We start from the raw sequence: 19,451 nt of genomic DNA on the forward strand, positions 1-19,451 counted from the left end.
TGTTAGATGTAATTTTCGTCGTTTAGTCCAACAGTTCCTGAGCTACACCTCTGGATGAACTGAAAAGACCAGCTACACAGACCTGCTTTCCCTTAATATTTGTTTTTACCAACATAACGTTGTTTTGGTAACACTTTACAATAAAGTTTCGTTAGTTAAGATTAGTTAACTACATTAGTTGACATGAACTAATAATGCACATTTATTAATCAGCATTTATTAATCGTTGTTAATGTTAATTTTAACATTTACTAATACATTATTAAAATCAAAAGTTGTATTTGTTAACATTAGTTAATACACTGTGTAGTAACATGAACAAACAATGAACAGCTGTATTTTTATTAACCAATGATAACAACGATGAACAAATACAGTAACAAATGTATTGCTCATGGTTAGTTCACATTAGCTAATACATAAACTAATGTTAACAAATGAAACCTTTTTGAAAAGTGTTACCTGTTGTCTTTGGAGAAAGTTTTGCAGTCATTTCTCATTCATGGTATTTTACAGCACCCTCTAGAGGGCAACTTTAACCAGTCTCTTCTGGCATGCTTAATTTCAGTACTGGACAGTTACTAGTTTTGTTTAAATAATTTTTTTACTACCACTAGGTAGGTTACCAGAAAAGCTTTGATAAATGCCAATTTCTCAGATTTTGAGCTTTACACCAAAAACCTCTGCCATGGTATGACTAAAACATTTTTCTCTTAAGCTATATAGCTTGATGACTTTATATATATATATATATATATTTTTTTTTCTGCGATAATTAATTGTGTCTTGACTAGGGTGGGGTTCAGTGCTTTCCAGATGTTGCCCAGGGTGTTGTCATGCAGTTTTTTTTTCCTCTATTGGTTTCTGTACCCTGATTCAGCCTTACTCAGTGGCTCCTAAGATGCTCATTGACTTCAATTAGATGCTAACTGGTGTTTGTGCTCCCTTTACCCCCCTGTGCATCCCTGCCCCCAACTCTCGATTGCAACACAAAGAGCTACTGCAGCAGCTTCTTTAGTTTGATGCTAATGTCTGTCCTCTCAGTGCTGCATACAAATATCTCCTGACCCAGCCTCCTGCCATCTTCTGCATGCTCTCCTGAGAGCTGCGCTACGCTTTACCTCAGCTTTTCTCTGTTTCTTTCGTGTCCTTGGTATGAACCTCTGGATATTTCTTGCACAGACATTAAAAGGCTTTTTTTTGTATTTATGGACTAAAACGAGCAAGGCTGTCAAGTAATAACTGTCTTGTTTCTATGAAGGCAAATGTCTTTTTTTCTTTTTTTTCCTCTCTCTCTCTCCCTCTCTCTCTCCATCTCAAGCACTGATTTTTGTACTGGCCGAGGAGGCTGAAATATCCAGGGCAGAGGTTTTGGGTGACGGAATATTAGATTATTTTTTCCCAGGGCTTAATTGACTCAATGTTGAAGCTGTCAGGTGCGATTATGCTCTTTGCTGCATTTGAACAGTGCGACGCAAAGCGTGCACATTTATTTTAGGAGACAATTGTCAGTGTCCTCTGCATTTCTCCTTTCTTGTCCCTACCCATCTCACTAGTAAGTTGTTCAGGCTGGTATTTGCTTCATGTAGCTTTCTTTGATGGTCTCTACCATTTAATTAATGATGCAGTGATCTAAGCAGCATTGTTCTGTCACAGTGAGGATGTCAGTGTTTTAAGCAATCTTATGTAAGAGTATATGCACAATGATAATTGAGCAATTGCCTCTGTTGAACATTTAGTTAATCCCTGCTGAAGTTGTAATAGTTTGGACAATTTGTTAGAACCAGTGTAGAGCCATATTGGACATTAACCTTTTCACACAAAGTGCTAGGCTTTAAGATTTCAAGGAAGTGGACAGAGTTTATTGAATTTAACCAAATGCAGAAACGGGAAGGCTGTTAAGTGTTCTCATTAGTTTGAATTTAAGACTCGATTAAAGTGAAAGGATCATTTCTGCCACATGAGGAAGCCAAGTAACATGAGTGGGTTGAATTCCCTGTTCAAATCTAAATTTCATTATGTGGCTCAATTTGTAACAGTACTTGTTCTCAATTTAGAAAAGGTCAGTTAAAAATTATGCTTAGTATCCATCTGATTTTTTTTTGTTTCCTCTCCCCAAAAGTGAATATGTGAGTGAGATCTATAGTGTTGCTAACGTGCAGTTTTTTTTTTTTGTATCCTTTTAAATTTGCACTGCTCAGCATATGTAACACTATTTTTCCATGTAATAAAATTTCACCATATATCAGAAGATATGTCATTTTATAAACTGTTTTCTGGAGCACAGGGTTCCAGGCGGTTTGGCTATAGATTTCTCATCTTCTCTGTGCTGCAGAATACATAGTACACAAACTGGTGATGCAGTGACGCATCCAACCTTCCTCTGCTGAGATTGATTGCCCCAGCTAGATATGAACCTTTGTATTTGTATTACAAAAATAAACTTGTGGATTTCTCTATATTTCCTCTTTTCAAATTCATCCCAGTCATCTCAAGCTTTCATAGATTTCCAAAGCTAACAATTTCAAAGAAACTTTCTTCTTCATACAAACTGAAAAGGGAACAAAAAAATGTCCAAAAGCAAACCCTGTATTTTTTTTTAAATGGACGAATGGTTAAACCCATAAACTGCAAGAATAAATAGTTTATACTTCACACTCTTTGTAAGGCAGTTGCTGACATTTGCACTGCCCATAGCCATTGATGATCACAAGTGCACCCTCCTCGTGACTGGGCTCGTACTCGTTATAGGGCACCTGTGTAGCAAGGTCCGCCATTGGCTGCCTCTGCTGGGTCCTCATCTGTCGCCGGTTCTGAATGGCCGTGCAATGGCGGATTCGCCTCAGAGTGGGAGGGCAGCATTTTCTTGATATGTACACTACAAAAATAATGAGAAAGAATGAAAACAACAGAGCCATGGTGCCAATGATGACCCTCTGGGTCAGCACTGTGTTGTCCATAGCGGAGTAGTCCTCTGTAACATCTGCTCCCTCCACCGTCATGGTAGTAGCAAGAGCAGTGCGTGGGGGTTGGGTGGTGGTGGTGGTAGTAGTGACAATCGTAAAGCTCCCAAAATCCTCTGCATAGAAGTCTTGCGTAGGGGTCTGCATATTTCCAAACAGGGAGCTTGTGATCTCGGGGAGCATGACATCCGTGCTGGTACTGGTCAGTATGACCGGGGCTGAGAAATTTTGGCAAAGTTGGAATCCGTAAACAGCATCCAGTATTTCCTCACCCTGTGCGTACTCAGGACTGTGGCAGAGGATAGAATGCTCCCATCGACCCTTAAAGGTGCTCAGCCAAGTGGCCAAATTGCAGATCCGTTTGGTACATTCCCAAAGGTTGCTCGACAACCCGATCGCAGTTAGGGACTTCCACATATCCATGGTTAGGGAATCGAGGCTGGTCAGTTTGTTGTTATCCAGCAGCAAGATCTTGAGGCTGGGCAAAGTCTCAAACACGTCGGGGGTGAGTACACGTATCTCGTTCCCAGTGAGATCCAGTTTCTCCAGAGTTGTCCATTTCCATTCCATGGTGCATGTTAAATTGTTGATCTTGTTCCACTGTAGATAAAGGAACTGCAGGGCAACCAGGCGAGGGAAGTGCGCCAAGTTAATCTTGGTCAAGTGATTGTGTTCCAAATGGAGCTCCCGGAGCTTAATTAACCCGGCAAAGCCGTTCCGGGCCAGGCTTCGGAGCCGGTTGTTGCTCAGGCCAAGGTATTCCAGGCTCCGGCAGTCCCAGAAGGCTCGCACGGGTGTCGTGCGCAGGGAGTTTGACCGCAGGTGAAGGATCTGAAGTTTCCGGAGCCCGTGAAAGAGCTCAGGCTCCAGAGCCATCATCTGGTTGAAGGAGAGATCCAAGATCTGCAGGTTGATGAGGTGGATGAAGGTTGTGTTTGGCAGCTTGGTGATGCGGTTTGAGCTCAGGTTAAGGTCCTTGAGCTTGTACAGCCCCTGGAAGGCATCCTCATGCACGGTGGTTATTTGGTTGTGGTCCAGATGAAGCCAAGTGAGCTGGGTGAAACCAAAGAACTGGTCTGAGCTGAGCTCACTGATGCTGTTGTGTCTAAGCGAAAGTCCAAGGGCCCCTTTATCCACACCGTCTGGGGGCGCCAGGAGCCCCTGCGTGTCGCAGTAAAACTGCAGGTCTTCACATCGGCATTTCTGGGGGCAGGTTGTGCATGACACAGGAGGGAGGCACAGTAGCATGCTGATCACACAAAGTGCCGCTGGTGCTTGTCCCACCAATGGCCACCTTGAATGGAAACCTAGGTGGGTTTAAAGATAAGAAAATAAACCAGGGGGAGGGAAATCTAATCTCTGCAGTACACAGAAACATTTTTTTTCACTATCATGCACGCTCTCTCTCTGTATTTGTCAACAACCAAAGCAATCTGCTTGTTGATTCAATAATTTTAAGAACATTTAAAATGAATGTTCAATTAATTGTACTGATAGTTATGCTCAAGTCATTTTTTATGCAGAAATGATCCATTCATGTGTTTGGACTGCAGTATTGCAATATTAACATTTTATTTGCAGGTGCTTTAGGTTTTTAGTCATTTTAGTTTTTTCATTCCCTAGGATGTAACCCCCCCCCCCATCAACCGAGAATGCCTTCATTTTCCTTTTATTTATTTTTGCAGTCATTTTAAGTGGCTTGCAAGTCTGCTTTTTTTCCCTCTGCTGGAAAGGACCACTTATTAAATATTACAAGCCTATGAAGAAAAAAGGGAAAGCAGCATTTTAAGTATATAGATGTTTCTAGAGACCCTGACAGCCACTGTCCCCCCTCCTATTCACTACATTGTCTATTCAGGTCCAGACTCCGTGAATAAAAGGGCTAACTTACCCATTCTTTTGTGTACATCGGAGGCTGCATTCAACTGTCCTTTTCCGCAGACTTTTGGAGCAGCCAGATGGAAGAGAAATCCAAAGGGAAAAAAACCTTTTGGGTAAATACAAGAGGAATCAAGCTCTTCAGAAATAAAGAAGTGCTGAGCCCCCCCAGTTGAATCAAATTCAGGAATTCCATGTCCTGGGATGCGGCTTTCTCTTTTTTTTGACTCTGTCCTTTTTTCAGTCCTGCTATTCAATTTCCAGATTAAGAAAAGATGAGCATTGTTTGCCTTCCAAGAATCCTTAAATTTGAAGTTGATGATTTGCATCCAAAGCAGCACCGCTGAGCAGATCCCTCCGTCCCTTAGCTGCCTCTTTCCTTTTCCACCGCAATGATGTCAGCTCAATTGGTTAATTGAAGATCACGCATTCCTCTTTCAGTACTCAAGGTCCTTCATCCCTAACTTGTTGATGGCAGGCAGAGGCTGTACTTGCGACGCCAGTTCCGTGTGGCTCTGCTGTTGTGTGGCGTTCTCTGCACCGAGGAAGGGAGATGCAGTGAGGGGAAAAGCAGAGGAGAGGAGCGGAGATGTTATTCTGTGCTTTTGTTGCAGCCACTCACTGCTACAGAGTGGTGGCAGGCTGGCGTCGATCATCAGTGCAGTTTCTCTCTCTCTCCCTCTCTCTCATGCGCGCTTTGGTTCGCTCCCTGGCTCGCTCACTTTCCGCCTTGCACACTTGCACAGTGCTTTGGCGTTTGATTCAACGCACCCTCCCCCTCCCTTACTTTTTTTCCTCTTGTTCGTCACAGTCAGAATATTGATAACTGCAACGTGTTGCGGCAGTTCACAGCAGAAATGAACAATTACATTAAATCTCTTCGTCTCTTTCCTGTCTGCTCTGTTTGTTTATTTTGTATGTGCCTGTATACATGTTATATGGCTTTTTGTTTAGTTTATGTTGGATGTTTACGTCTTTGTAGCTGTAAATTAAAACAAGCAATTTCAAATGATTTAGTTTTGGGTTTTTACTTCAATTAAGTGTTGATGAATGAATTTGATATAATTAAGTTGGCACAGGAAGCTGATGCTTAATTTGATATATGATGACTTGCAATCAGATTGGTCCTTCCCTTCTCTCTCCCTTTCGTTTGTTCAGGTCTTCTACACAAAACGCGTCATAAGAAAACCAACGTCACCGAGACCTTTTATATACTCCTGTCGATCTGCAGTGGTGGAGACACAATCTGAATACTGGACTTAATAGAGCATTCACACTGCATAGCCCCACGGGAGATTTCACTAAACATAAGACATGCACAACTTTGCTGTTGTCTGCATTTTTCTCAGCTCCTCTGTCATTTGGCAGATTTTTTCTTCATTTGGGTTTACTGAACTTAATGTAATGGAAATCTTTTTTAATGAAACAGCCTTTTTGATGACAGCCTATCGAGCTTACTGGCTAAATGTTTGTGTGTTTTGCTCACCTGCCACTGTGGCGAGTGGATTTCCAAAGTTGCTAGCCACTCTGCTTTTTCACTGGCCACATTTTTGACATCGATACCATGGGGGAAAACTGACATAGATATTTTTAATATCTCATCATTTGGAAGCAGGCATATTAGGCTGCTCTCACTTTAAGACCTGACGCACGGATCATACTGTTACACATGCATTTTCTTTCTCGACTGTTTACGTTCACTTAAAGTCCCGTGAACCGGTAGTTGCAACTGACTTCACTGTTGTGACGTATTTCCAAGTGAAACGGAATATTGAATAGAGGTTTTATTTTAGTGCACCTCCGCTCCATCCCACGCTCTTACTGACTGTAGCAGTCTGATGTAGCAGATTGATGGTTGGAGGGGAGTGGTTTAAAGGGTTAGTACACCTAAAAATGACACTAATCCTAATGTTGTTTCACACCCACGAGACCTTTGTTCATCTTTGGAACACAAATGAAGATATTTTTGATGGAATCCGAGAGCTTTCTGTCCCTTTATTGGGAGCTAATGACTTTCAAGGTCCAGAACGATAGGATGGACATCAATTAAGTAATCCATGTGACTCCAGTGGTTTAACCTCAATTTTATGAAGTGACGCGAGTGCTTTGTTTGCACAAAAAAAAAAAAATTTAATTAACCCTGTATGGGGAGCACCATGAAACATGTGCGTTGTTGATGTAGTTCCGTGAATGCAGTATGGATATTATTTTGTAAATAAAGCTGCTTTTTTCCCTGCAAAGCAAGCATCGCTTGCGTCACTTCATAAAATTGAGGTTAAACCACTGGAGTCTTATGGATTACTTTAATGATTTTAATGGACTTTCCTACCCTTCTGGACTTTGAAAGTGGTAGTTGCGTAGCTTCCAATGGAGGGACGGAAAGCTCTAGGATTTCATCAAAAATATCTTCATTTGTTTTTCCGAAGATGAACAAAGGTCTCACATGAGGGTGAGTAATTAATGACAGAATTTTCATTTTTGAATGAACTAACCCTTTAAGGATATTCAACCCAATCTGTCAAACTGACAAAGTCATAAGAGGAGGAAGCGCCATTCCAGAGCGGAAACAAATTTTCAGATTTTGAAATTTTATCACAACTTTAAAACATAACTGATTGTATTTACGTGAATACTTGTCAAGACCGTCATTTTGACATTATCTTCGGTGTATTTGACTGTTTAGTCGCAAAAACAAACTCAATTTAGTACTGAGAGGCGGCTTTATGTGATTTACACTTTGGGTGAGAGCACAAAGTCTGCGGGAATGAGTCAATATAGAGGTTTCATTATATAGAAAAACAACTGTTTTTGTTTGCTGACAGACAAACTCTCCCAGACATTGCAAAGTAATTTTCTAAACATGTCCCCTTTATCCTTTAAAATGATGCCACTACAGCCACCAATGCACTGCTTTTGTAACACATCCAATTCAATACATTTTAAAATGATTTTTGCTGGATGTCAAATCGCCTGCTGTGAAAAATAATTCCTGTTAAGCGCAATGGTTGGTCTGTTGTGGTTGTAGTTTGTGCATTACTCTGTGTAGTTTGGAACATCCCTGGTTATTCTGTGCTTTTGTTGTAGCCACTCACTGCTACTTTTTTGTTTCTCCTGTGCACACGGAGAGTATAGGTTGAGCTAAATTGCTTTTGTGCCATTGTACCTACTGTGCTTATTTTGAACATCTGTGTTTCTTTTTTTGGGTTGGTCACTTTCTAAAATGACCTGGGCCATTTTTTTTTGCCTATGATTTATTTCTTTGTCGTTTTTCTCTATAGGTCATATTACTTTTTTTTACAGATACTTTCCCTGTTGGTGTGTAATCTGCCCTTAAGAGATGTGCCTGCTGAGGAGGACTGTTTTTAAAAAATATTTATTTTTTCCTCCACCAATCTGTGGGGAGATTTGTTCATGCTGCAAGCATGGTTTTACCTAACCATCTTTAACTATGTGTGAAAACACCACGTAAACTAGTGTGAGGAATCAAATGACTACCCAATTAAGTGGTGCTGCTCAAAGCTAAATCAATATTAAGCGATCCAAGTCATTTCAACCTCTGGGGGAAACATGCAATCATATAGCTAATATCCATCAAGTTTACTTGGGTGTGGATGAATGTACTATCCACACTAATGTAGGACATTTTTGTTCAACTCCATGAGCAACTCACCTGAAGGTTAGAATTTAGAATTGACATCCTCTCACCATTACACATGAGAGTCTACGTTGTTCTGAAGTGCTTTCATCCGACCAGCACAAAATCAGCAGGGGATTAAGGCCGATGGCAGTCACTTGCCTCCTACCGTGTAGCACCCAGTGAGGTGAGGGTAGATGGGGGCTGAACTGGCAGTGACACTGCAATATTTCATTGACTGTCACGCTTTTGCTGCTTGTGCCCCTGTGACGGCCTTCCCTTAGGCGTTTCCTTGTGCTGGAGATTTACCTACCCAGTGCACATGAGCAATTTGTCTGGGGCATGTGAGTGAGATCCGCTCTCCCACATTAGCCAACTTGACTGGGAGCGCTGGAGAATAAAACGCCTTCTAAAGTGTGGAAATTGCTCAGATTTATCTCCAACATCAATTGCCTTTCATTGTGTTGGCTAACATGTGAACTCTACTTGACCAGGTTTACTCTTCCTACTTGCCTTCCGCTGAACTTTTTGTATTGTTAAAAGCTGTCTGTTCGATCACATAATGGGTTTTATTTGAAGATGTAAGTGCCTTGCTTACATTTTAATCCTCGAAGGTTGGGGCTGGAAGAATCGGACCCCAGTTCAAAAGCATGTGTCGCATTTAAACTAATCTTTAAGTGTGCCTTCCCCTCTATCCTTTTTTTTGTATTTGCACTGCAGGAGAGCTATTTGTGTCATGAATTATTTCACGGGCTACTTAAGCCCAGCTCAAGAATGTGACAGACAAAATCTCTGGATTTTTGATATGAAAAATGTATCAGTGAAAGAACGTGGGCGGGTGCCTCCTGACAGTACCACAAGTCACGTTAGTCATACGAAACAATCGCCAAAGGGGGTAAAGGAACCAAAACCCCTACAAAGTTTTCAAGAATGAAATGAAATGTTTGCCACAGGGGGTTACAACCATTAAACTGACTCATGCTGTTTTACTTTTTTCTCCCTCTGTGGAATGCATCTTATCCATCATATCTTATAAGTTTGTCTTGTCCTTTCAGTTTTCAGCTCTAACTCCCACCTATCGTTTTTATTTTTCCCAGAGAGCCTGACTATAACAAGTTTAAATGAGCCTCTCTAAGTATATTTTCCCTTGTTTGTTTTTATCACAGGCTGGACACAAAGAGAAAAGTGATACCCTCAACACGGCCATCGACAGGATGACTAAGAAGACCCGTGACCTGCGCAGACAGGTCTGTTCACCATGAAGCAGTGCTCAGAATATTTGACGTCTTTCTTCATAATGGATCATGACTGTCCCTCTTTAGATGCATGCTGTGTTTACATTGCATATTAAAAATGAATACACCAAACACAGGTGCTCTGAATGATCATACTCTAGCTAAGGATTTGTGTGTTTGCGTATTCATAATTTCAGCTGCGAAAGGCTGTGATGGACCACGTGTCGGACTCTTTTCTCGAGACCAATGTTCCACTGCTGGTATTGATCGAGGCTGCCAAGAATGGTAATGAAAAGGAGGTGAAGGAATATGCCCAAGTTTTCCGTGAGCACGCCAACAAACTGATTGAGGTAGGCACCTGTTTTCTGCTCTATAAAGTGCCAATTACTGTCCCTTGTCTATTGCGGATTTTAAATTCTGGAATTATTTCAAAACAAATGATGGAACATTATTTGTACTCATCCAGACTAGCTATTCTTTTTTTCAACATGGCATCTCGAAGAGAGCACACATGAACCGTGATGTGTAGGTCTGTTGTCTTTGGTTAACACATTTTTGTTTGTTTATTGTTCATCACTCAGATAAGCCTTTCAGGGATTTAGTGTGGCCTAATTAGAAGAGGTGATTGTTGAAATGCACAGCCCTGTCCCGACCCAAAGTTGAATTTCTGCATGCAATGTAAAAACTTTGGGTGACTGACTTGCTTTTGTAGTAGTTGTAACTTGCATGAAACTAAGTGTGAGATGTTCTACCAGACTAGATTCAAATTAGAGACGAGTCAGTATAGACAGCCTAACTGATTTTATCAGAATTAATGTTTTTTTTAGCTTTCATATTTTAGAATGCTGTGCTTTAATGGTGATTATTTGAGACTCTTTTTCTCCTGAGGGGATTTTAGTACGCTGACAACATGCTTGAACGTGCTGCAGAGAAGTTGCATCTTTAAAATCATCCCCATCAAAGCATCACTTTTGTAACAAATTTGTCACCTTCAACGGATTTCAAGACAATTACTATCAGACTTTAAAAGTCACTTGATGTGTGTGACTTTTTTCATTATTATGCATAATCTGTAGGTCTTGCGAGGACTATGATAGTTTTGTGCAATAGAAGTTTTTAAATATTTAGTCTTATTTGTTAGTTCATTAGATATTTGTAGGATGTCTTTCAGTTACCCTAGTGGTCTTCGCTATTTTTTTTCTGGAGAGCCACACTGATGGGACAAAATCAACAGGAGAGCCACTTTTACAGCAAAGTTTCAAAGTTACATCCAGTCATAAATAGCATGTCTGCTTATCAGTCTGTCATCCCTGAACATACAATAGGCTATGCAATAAATACAAAAGGTTGATAGCTAGTGGGTAGGCATAATATATTTATGTAAACTTTCTTTTAGTGCCATTTTAAACTAGATTATTCACACATTTTTCTGTTTAAAACATGTTTTTAATACGTTTCATAATGTAGAAATTTCACAGTAAATCACCAAATTAATGTAGAAAAAACAAAGACAGTATATTTTAAATATTTGTTCAATGGCATCTTTTTATGAATGAAGGCCAGTATCACTGATACTAATACTGATACTGATGTCTCTATGAAATATACCCTCCCCCATTTTAAACATTAATTATAGCCATTCAACATTACGTGTAATTGAAGGCTTTTTAACATTTATTAGGCTTCAAACTTCATTAGTAGTTAGTACTGCTGTGACTTTAAGATATGCCGCTGCCGAACATGACGCAGATCTGGCTTGCTGTCACACGCGTCCCATTTCCTCACAACTCTTTAAGTTCATTTAAGACATTATTTAACTGAGGATACTCGACAAAACTGACATTTAGGCATAATTCTGTTATAGATTGTTCAAGAGCGAAAGAGAACTGGATTCTGGCGCGCTGTCTGTGCTCATGATGCTGGCACGTAACCCACACCACTCAACCTAGTTGACAATGCATATCATATGCATGTAAAAAGTCATTTTGGCGCATAAATAGCACGATGAATACAAATTGTGTAATAGATTTGCATTTCATGAGAACGTGTTGATCTATAAGAGCACATTCGCTGTTAAAAGCTGGAAAAACAGCCAAAACAGAGTCATGGGCGTAAGGGCAGAGCAAGTTTAAATATCCTTTCTAGTCTGTATTTCCATCTTGTAATGCAGCTGTTTTGGGGTGTTTTTATGGAATGTATGTATTGACTGCATTATAATTTCACCGTATTATGTACTGCCATGCGAGCCGCAGATTAAGCTGGTGTGAGCCGCGCAATGAGTAACGAGTTACCCTATTGACAGGCTTTGCCCTTCCACGTGAGCCTAAAACGCCCTAATTATACCAGATACTAGATGATTTTGAGAATAGTTGCAAGAAAAAGTATGTGAACAGCTTGCAGAATGTGTGAAAATGTGAAGAGGAATCATACAAAATGCGCTATTTTTATTATTTAGCACTGTCCTGAATAAGATATTTTACATACATTTTTTTTTTTTACATATAGTTCACAAGACAAAAAAATTACGGAATTTATTAAAATTACCCATTCAAAAGTTTATGAACCATTGATTCTCAATACTGTGTCTCGTCACCTGGATGATTCACGGCAGTTTTTTTGTTTTGTAATGGTTGTTCTCGAGTCCCTTGTTTGTCCTGAGCAGTTAAACCCAATGTTCTTCAGAAAAATCCTCCAGGTCCTGCAAATTATTTAGTTTCCCACCACATTTTAACCCTCTCCAGCAGTGACTGTATGATTTTGAAATCCATCTTTTCACAGAGTACAATTGAGGGACTCAAACACAACTAAAGGTTGAAACATTCAAACACGATGCATTAAGAGAAAACCTTTGAACAGGATGAAGAGGTCCACATTTTTCTTATTTTTAAATGTTTAAATATAAAGTTTTTTTTTTAAATGTAGTACTGCCCTTCGAAAGCAACAGACGATACTTGCATGTTTTCCGGAAGACAAATTAAGTACAATTTACCTTGATCTTCAAATTCAATAATGCCCCCCCCCCCCCCCCCCCTCTCCCTTCAGCTTCAGTGAATGGGGCTTCAGTGAATGTTTGAACCTTTTTTTAATAGCTGTGTTTGAGTCTCTAAATTGTCCTCAATGTGAAAAGATGGATGTCAAAATCATACAGCCACTGCTGCAGAGGGTTAAAATATGCAAAGATGCTGGAAAACTGAATAATTTGTAGGACCTGAAGGATTCTTTAACTGTTTAACTGCTCAGGACAAACAAGAGACTCAAGAACAACCATCACAAAAAAACCAGCTGTGAATCATCCAAGTGACGACACACTGTATTGAGAATCAATGGTTCATAAACTTTTGAACGGGGTCATTTGAATAAATTCAGTTTTTTGTCTTGTGGACTATATCGTTAGCCTCATAGCATAATTGCCAGATCAGATTGGCCAAAAATGACTTATGCTATGAGGCTAACGATATGTAAAAAAAAACATAGAAATAGAAATGTATTCAAAATATCTTATTCAGGACGGTACTAAATAAAAAATTGCGTGCATTGTGCATGATCTGTCTTATTTAGTTCAAATTATTCACATTTTCACAGATTCTGCAAGTGGTTCACATACATTTTTTTTTGCAACTGTATATAGCTTTCTAAATGGCTAATTAAGAGTGCTTTATTCCACCCACGAAGCAGAAGAAATGGAAGCTGTCATTTCCGCAAGTAGTTTGTACACACTTGAAGGAGAGAAACTTTCCATTCTGATTTCAACAGGCAAGCTGACGTAAAAACAGAATACATTTTAATCGATAGCCAGCACCATCACTATTTATGCAGGAATATGACAGAAGTCTCTGTCATGACTGCTTGATCTGAGCAAGTTGTATCACAGCCCTTTTATCTTTTATGCTTCATATTTTTGTGTGAAGTGTCAGACAGGAGTCAATAAACATATTTTTTATACCATAGGAGAGATGCAGCAAGGCTTCTGGGTTTACAATGCCACAGCCGAGGAATCACTGCATCTGTATGGGCAGTCACAACTGTGAATCACATTTAAGCTCAGCCAAAGAGTGAAACTCCTCAGAGCCCAAGGTTAAGTGCTGCCTCGGTGGGGGAAACGCGAAACAGCTGGATATCCGGTGTCTTATTGATGGTCTTCGAGAAATCTGCATTGTTGTGTCTGTTTGTGGTGACCGTATTCATGACCGATAAATAGGCCGCTTCTCTTGTGGCATTTTATTTTCCAGATAGATGTTTTTTATGCAGAATCACTGGGGGTTTTATATCTCATGCTCACATTGGCAGGGCCAGCAACAAGCTGACAGAAATGTTAGCTATCCTCATTAGTTTTTCAAATCTGTTCATCTCAGTCCCTGTGGTAACACGTCATCTACCGACATTTCAGACTGACCTCTCCCCACAGGGGGCAGGCCCTGCCTCGTGTGACACGCTCATACAGGGGAAGGACTGGTGAAGGAAATCGAAGTGAAGGGAAAAGGAGGGGTAATGAGTAAAAGCCTCAGTCTCACTGGGGGCTAAAGATAGTCAAAGCACAACACATCTCCAAAAGTCGACTCCTTATTCTTCTCTGCCTCTCTTCTCCCTTCCTCCTCTCTCTCTCTAACACTGTTTTCGTTGCCTTGATTTGACACCAGTCAGTGGTCGCACCATATGGATTCCAACCTTAATCCAAACACGGATTACATGAACAAAACATGGGCTCATTTTGATAATTCCATTTGAGAGGTATTTACGAATGATTGGGGTTTGCATACTTTCCTCACTTGTGCAGAGGCAAGGTCTGCTTTTGTCCTTGCAAATGTTAAAGGCAAGCTGTTATTTATTAATAACAATGTGAATAATGTAGATATTTGAAAAACAAAGTTATTAAAAATAACAATCATCACAAATTTTACTTTATTGAACATTTGTGTCTGTATTGATTTTGCTGCCAAAAAACGAATCTAAAACATCCGTAATTAACACCGCGTCTTATGGGTTATTTCTTTAGTATAAAGCAAATTACTAATGCACAAAGCCATATTCCAGCTGTGTAGAGGGTCAGCTGATGCTTGACCTTTTGTTGTCTGCTTTGTGTGGTGGAGGGTAGTAGAGGGGATTTGAAATATGTAGGCTATGGGGGAAAAAATAACCGCATTGTCTGGAATAGCTGAAGCATCTCACTCCTGGTTCGTATCCAATCTGTTGGCAAGGAAATGTATTCTTGTGCATTAGGGATTTTTCTGCATTCATGTAGGTGCCTTCTGTTACAAAAGGAACAGTGGGTTGAAAATGATGTGCCATATTTGGGAAGTCCTCTGTTTGTCGATGGCTTTCATCATGAAGGATGGTCTAATGTATTTTTGACAGGCAGTGAAGGCTTGCCTCGCAGCAAGAGATGGTTGAGGAGGGGAATTTATTTTAACCTCTCTTAACTCTGCCTTCATACGGTTTAACACTAAACTTTTATTATGCTGCTGATTTTTATGAAAAAAGTACTTTTAGTATGCATGTAAAGTTTTCACATTTCATAAAGCCATCTATTTAATTTATAATACATTTATACAATTATAAAAAACTATGCATTATTAACTTTCATACAAATGCACTCACACTCACACACTACTCAAGTCATCTAGTGAAATTATTTTTGTATCGCAATATATATCGCAGAAAAAAAAATTGCAATATTGTGCAGCCCTAATGTTCTGTTATCGTACTTGTCAAAGGTACGAATTGCTGTCATTTAGGAATAAGATTGCATGGGTGCTTGAATCGAGATTGTGATCTTTTAGCGATTGAAAATCGACAATTCCAGAATGTTCATTCTGTGAATGATATCCTTCTTTTACAAATGTGTCCTACATTCCACAAATAAGTAAGGAGATTTATAGTGTAATGCTTTTTTTTTCTCTTGCTCTGTTTAGAGTTTAAATATGGATGTGGTTTTAGCTGTAGGGATTGCCGTTTAATTTGCGGTACAATGAAGCATCCATGGAAACGACAGGGATGTACTGCAGCCAACACTTCCCTCCCCTCACAATCTTTTTACTCCTGCAGAAGGCATGAAGTCGACACTCTCTGTCTCTCCGTGGTCTGTAAAAGTGCCGAGCTCTCTCTCTCTCTCTCTCTCTCTCTCTCTCTCTCTCTCTCTCCTCTCTCTCTCTCTCTCTCTCTCTCTCTCTCTCTCTCATCTCTCTCTCTCTCTCTCTCTCTCTCTCTCTCTCTCTCTCTCTCTCTCTCTCTCTCTCTCTCTCTCTCTCTCTCTCTCTCTCTCTCTCCTCTCTCTCCTCTCTCTCTCTCTCTCTCTCTCTCTCTCTCTCTCTCTCTCTCTCTCTCTCTCTCTCTCTCTCTCTCTCTCTCTCTCTCTCTCTCTCTCTCTCTCTCTCTCGCTTGCTGTAGTGACTCTCTCTTATTTTGCTGCTAGTGAAATGCAGTCTCTCTTCGCCAAGTAAATATTGAGCTTGTGCATCATTCAGGGTTTCCGCGGGGTCTTAAAGTCTAAAATTTCACAATCAATTTTAGGTCTTAAAAATACTATTAGAATTTTACTAAGTTGCTTTGCTTGCCGTAAATGCAGTGAATCCATGATAAACCCCGCTAAAAATGGCAGTTATTGCTGTTGAGTGTTTGATTGTATTTGGGGAGAAAAAATACTTTTAAAGATTTTTTGTTGTCCAGCAAATTATTATAGGTAGGACACTGAAATCTGGCTATTAGATGTGTTATGACAATTATCTACATAAAAAAAACTTGACTTTTGACCCCTATTTTAAAGTTACTGTACTCTGCCAATATTTGGTGATGATCACCATTTACAAAATCATTATAGTAACCCCTTTATAAAATCTAGTGACCATGGCATTTATTTTGGATGATTTACAATTGATTTTTTATATGGAGCAGTTTGGTAGCCTATTCATTGGATGGCTGACTAGACTATTTATGCTATAGGCTGATAGCTAGCTAAACCAAGTAGATGGCTCGTTTCTCAATGTGGATTAGTAGAGGGTATTGGCCTAATTCTGCCCTGCATGCATTGTTCGGTGTGTTCCTCTGTACTCTCAGGATACTCTTACAGAACTCAGCATGCAGGGTTTCAATCAGATTGTTGTCCCATTTGTCAAATTCATTGTTTAGGAGAGGACCCAGACTTCACTGCGATATAATTAAATGGGTTCTATGACTGATTGAATATTTTTATGGAAGTAAATTATTATATTATTATTATTATTTATTTAAGATTTGAATATTTCAATTCAAAACATTTCACACACATTTTCATTATTAAAAATTCAATAATCCATATTCACCTCTCAGATTTCACTTCCAAAATATGATATTACCTATAATATTCGACAGGCAATTTTCGGTCCATTTTATTTCGCTTTACAAATTTGCTTCCACAAATGCAGTGATTCGACAGAAAATTCAACAGTTCACATCCGGGAACTGCAGGAATAGCAGTAGATTACCGAGCATAATCTCCATCTGCTGTTAGTTGACCTCACCAGCAGGTGGTGAAAGCGCTGTTGGCGAAGCCCAGAGCAAAAGTGTAGAGAGTCATTCATTCATTAAATGCGTTTACAGAAATGGAGATAGCGATACGTATTTGATGATTATCAGGGCCAGTGTATATATATGGAAAAGCTGACAAAGACACAAAAGCAGTCTTCACAGTTACATACAAGTCTTCACGATTATTTTTGTACATTTAAGCAGCTTTCTCTATTGCCCATAGATAGTCACATATTTAGGGACCGTCTTAAAAGTTGCATATGATGTGTATACACGTTTCTAACTTCTAGCATTGAAGAGAATTACTTAGTCATATAACCATGTAAAGTGTTCCATGTAAACCATGATGCGCACTTTTTTTTTTTTTTTTTTAAATTCGAAATGTGTATACACATGTCATATGTAACTTTAGAGACGGTCCCTAAATGTGTGACTATCGTCCAGTGTCATTGTCAAGCCAACTTTATGCCAGTATATCACTGGGAAACGCTTAGCTTGAAACTTTGTGCGTTATGCTCATATTCTGAGTCCACCTGCTTGCCTGTAGCCTATATAGTATAGCCTGCATCCCCAATAATTTGCGAGTTTAGTCTTTATATCACTGTATTAAGCTACATTAAATGTCCCGGTGGCAGGGGAGTCCTGGAGTATGACGTATTGAGGGAACCCCCACTACTGAAGCACAGCGCTGCGATATAAAGTTGTGGAAACTAAACAACCGAGAGATATGTATGTCTACCTCAGTATATATCTCTATCTCTCTCCATCTCTCTCTATCTCGCTCTATCTCTATTGCTATCTCTCTATTTCTATTTCTATCTCTCTCTCTCGTTCTCTCTCTCTCGTTCTCTCTCTCTCGTTCTCTCTCTCTCGTTCTCTCTCTCTCGTTCTCTCTCTCTCGTTCTCTCTCTCTCGTTCTCTCTCTCTCGTTCTCTCTCTCTCGTTCTCTCTCTCTCGTCTCTCTCTCTCGTTCTCTCTCTCGTCTCTCTCTCGTTCTCTCTCTCTCGTTCTCTCTTGTTCTCACACACACCACCATTCATTCAGTTTATTTTGTATAGCCTTTATGTTGTACTAAGTGCTGGTTGTGGATCACGTGTACTCCACCTATACCTATTTGTTAATTTCCCTTTTTTTCACCATTTTGAATGCCAATTATATTAACTTTGAACTTCTGAGCTTGCTGGAAAGAACAGCAGCTTGGCTCTGAGTGTCAGTTCTTGGTCGCAGAAACACAGTGGCGTTCAGTTTTTATACCGTGAAATGCATCATTCCTGAAGAGGATAAAAATAGAACCAGCTTAGTTTTATTGCCTCAAGGCCTTGTTCTCAAAGGTTCCTGGCTGCTCAAGGAACACTGAGATTGTGCAGGGACTAAACACCATGTGTGACATGGAGAAAGAAAGAGGAGTGAGAGACTGAAGAGGAGCAGAAAAGAGTTGGTATTGCAGTTTAATCAACTTCTATTTACTTCATTTACATCAAAATAGTAGTTTTTGTTTTATTTTTACATGCTTGTCTTCTATTGTCTTCAATGCTAAATGAATGCATTGTTGAAGGGCAGTTTGTGTTTAGGAAAACGAAACTTGAAAAAGCTGTTTTAAAACATTAACTCGACACTGTTCATAGTAGAGCTGTATGATTAATTGTTAAAAGGTCGCAATCTCAATTCAAACGCCTACACAATCTCGAAATACAATAAATTGTGATTCTCAATTTATCCAGAATTGTGCAGCTGTAGTTCATAACGTTTCCCCATTTGCTGGCACTGAACTTATGTGAGTCATGCTAATGAAACTATAAATTGTGTATATAAAGATTCTTCTCTGAATCTAGAAAAGCACATTTCCAGTTTATCTGCGTGGAAAGATCTACCGATCAGTGTGATGATCTATCTCAACAGGAAATGAGAATCGGCTCACAATTTACCTCCATCTTCGTTTTGGTTGATGTTTAGCTGCAAATGAAGACGTCCAGAAGTCATCAGGGAAGTTGTTCTTCAGTCCCTTTGAGCTTTTGCAACACAGAGTGCATCCGGTCTGCTGCAATACTGTATGTGAACAAACTCCCTTCTCCATTGACCAGCAGTGCCACAGAGCAGTGAAATACCAGCTGCACTAATAGGATGTTGCTGTAAGAAAGAACGACCTCAGGAAAGAGGATCAGTACTTGAATGGAAATGACTCAAAAATTATGCAGAGCTGCAAGTTATTGATTGATGTTTTGATTGTTGCAGGTCAAGCTA

At 39.7% G+C, this 19,451-nt stretch overlaps 2 protein-coding genes across 2 annotated transcripts in view; one reads left to right on the plus strand and one right to left on the minus strand.

The window, feature by feature from the left end:
- The window catches only part of ctnna1 (catenin (cadherin-associated protein), alpha 1), a 113,534-nt gene that overhangs the window by 73,813 nt on the left and 20,270 nt on the right, over positions 1-19,451 (plus strand). Inside the window, exons 8-9 of the mRNA XM_079839271.1 lie at positions 9,642-9,722; positions 9,908-10,060. Of these exons, the coding sequence (XP_079695397.1) occupies positions 9,642-9,722; positions 9,908-10,060 (234 nt within the window). The remainder of the gene's footprint in view (positions 1-9,641; positions 9,723-9,907; positions 10,061-19,451) is intronic.
- lrrtm2 (leucine rich repeat transmembrane neuronal 2) lies at positions 769-5,474 on the minus strand. The gene is made up of 2 exons (XM_079838583.1): positions 4,855-5,474; positions 769-4,270 (listed from the first exon to the last, which is right to left on the minus strand). The coding sequence occupies exons 1-2, from the start codon at positions 5,168-5,170 to the stop codon at positions 2,646-2,648; spliced, it is 1,941 nt and encodes a 646-aa protein (XP_079694709.1). The 5' UTR covers positions 5,171-5,474; the 3' UTR covers positions 769-2,645.

Source organism: Gobio gobio (genome assembly GCF_949357685.1).
Source record: "Gobio gobio genome assembly, chromosome: 16".
NCBI lineage: Eukaryota > Metazoa > Chordata > Actinopteri > Cypriniformes > Gobionidae > Gobio > Gobio gobio.

Excerpts from the sequence above, each read along its gene's own strand:
- lrrtm2 (XM_079838583.1), bottom strand. The coding sequence starts at position 5,170 with ATGCAAATCATCAACTTCAAATTTAAGGATTCTTGGAAGGCAAACAAT. Across the intron at positions 4,271-4,854 it reads CGATGTACACAAAAGAATGG|GTTTCCATTCAAGGTGGCCA; the intron begins GTAAGTTAGCCC and ends AAACCCACCTAG.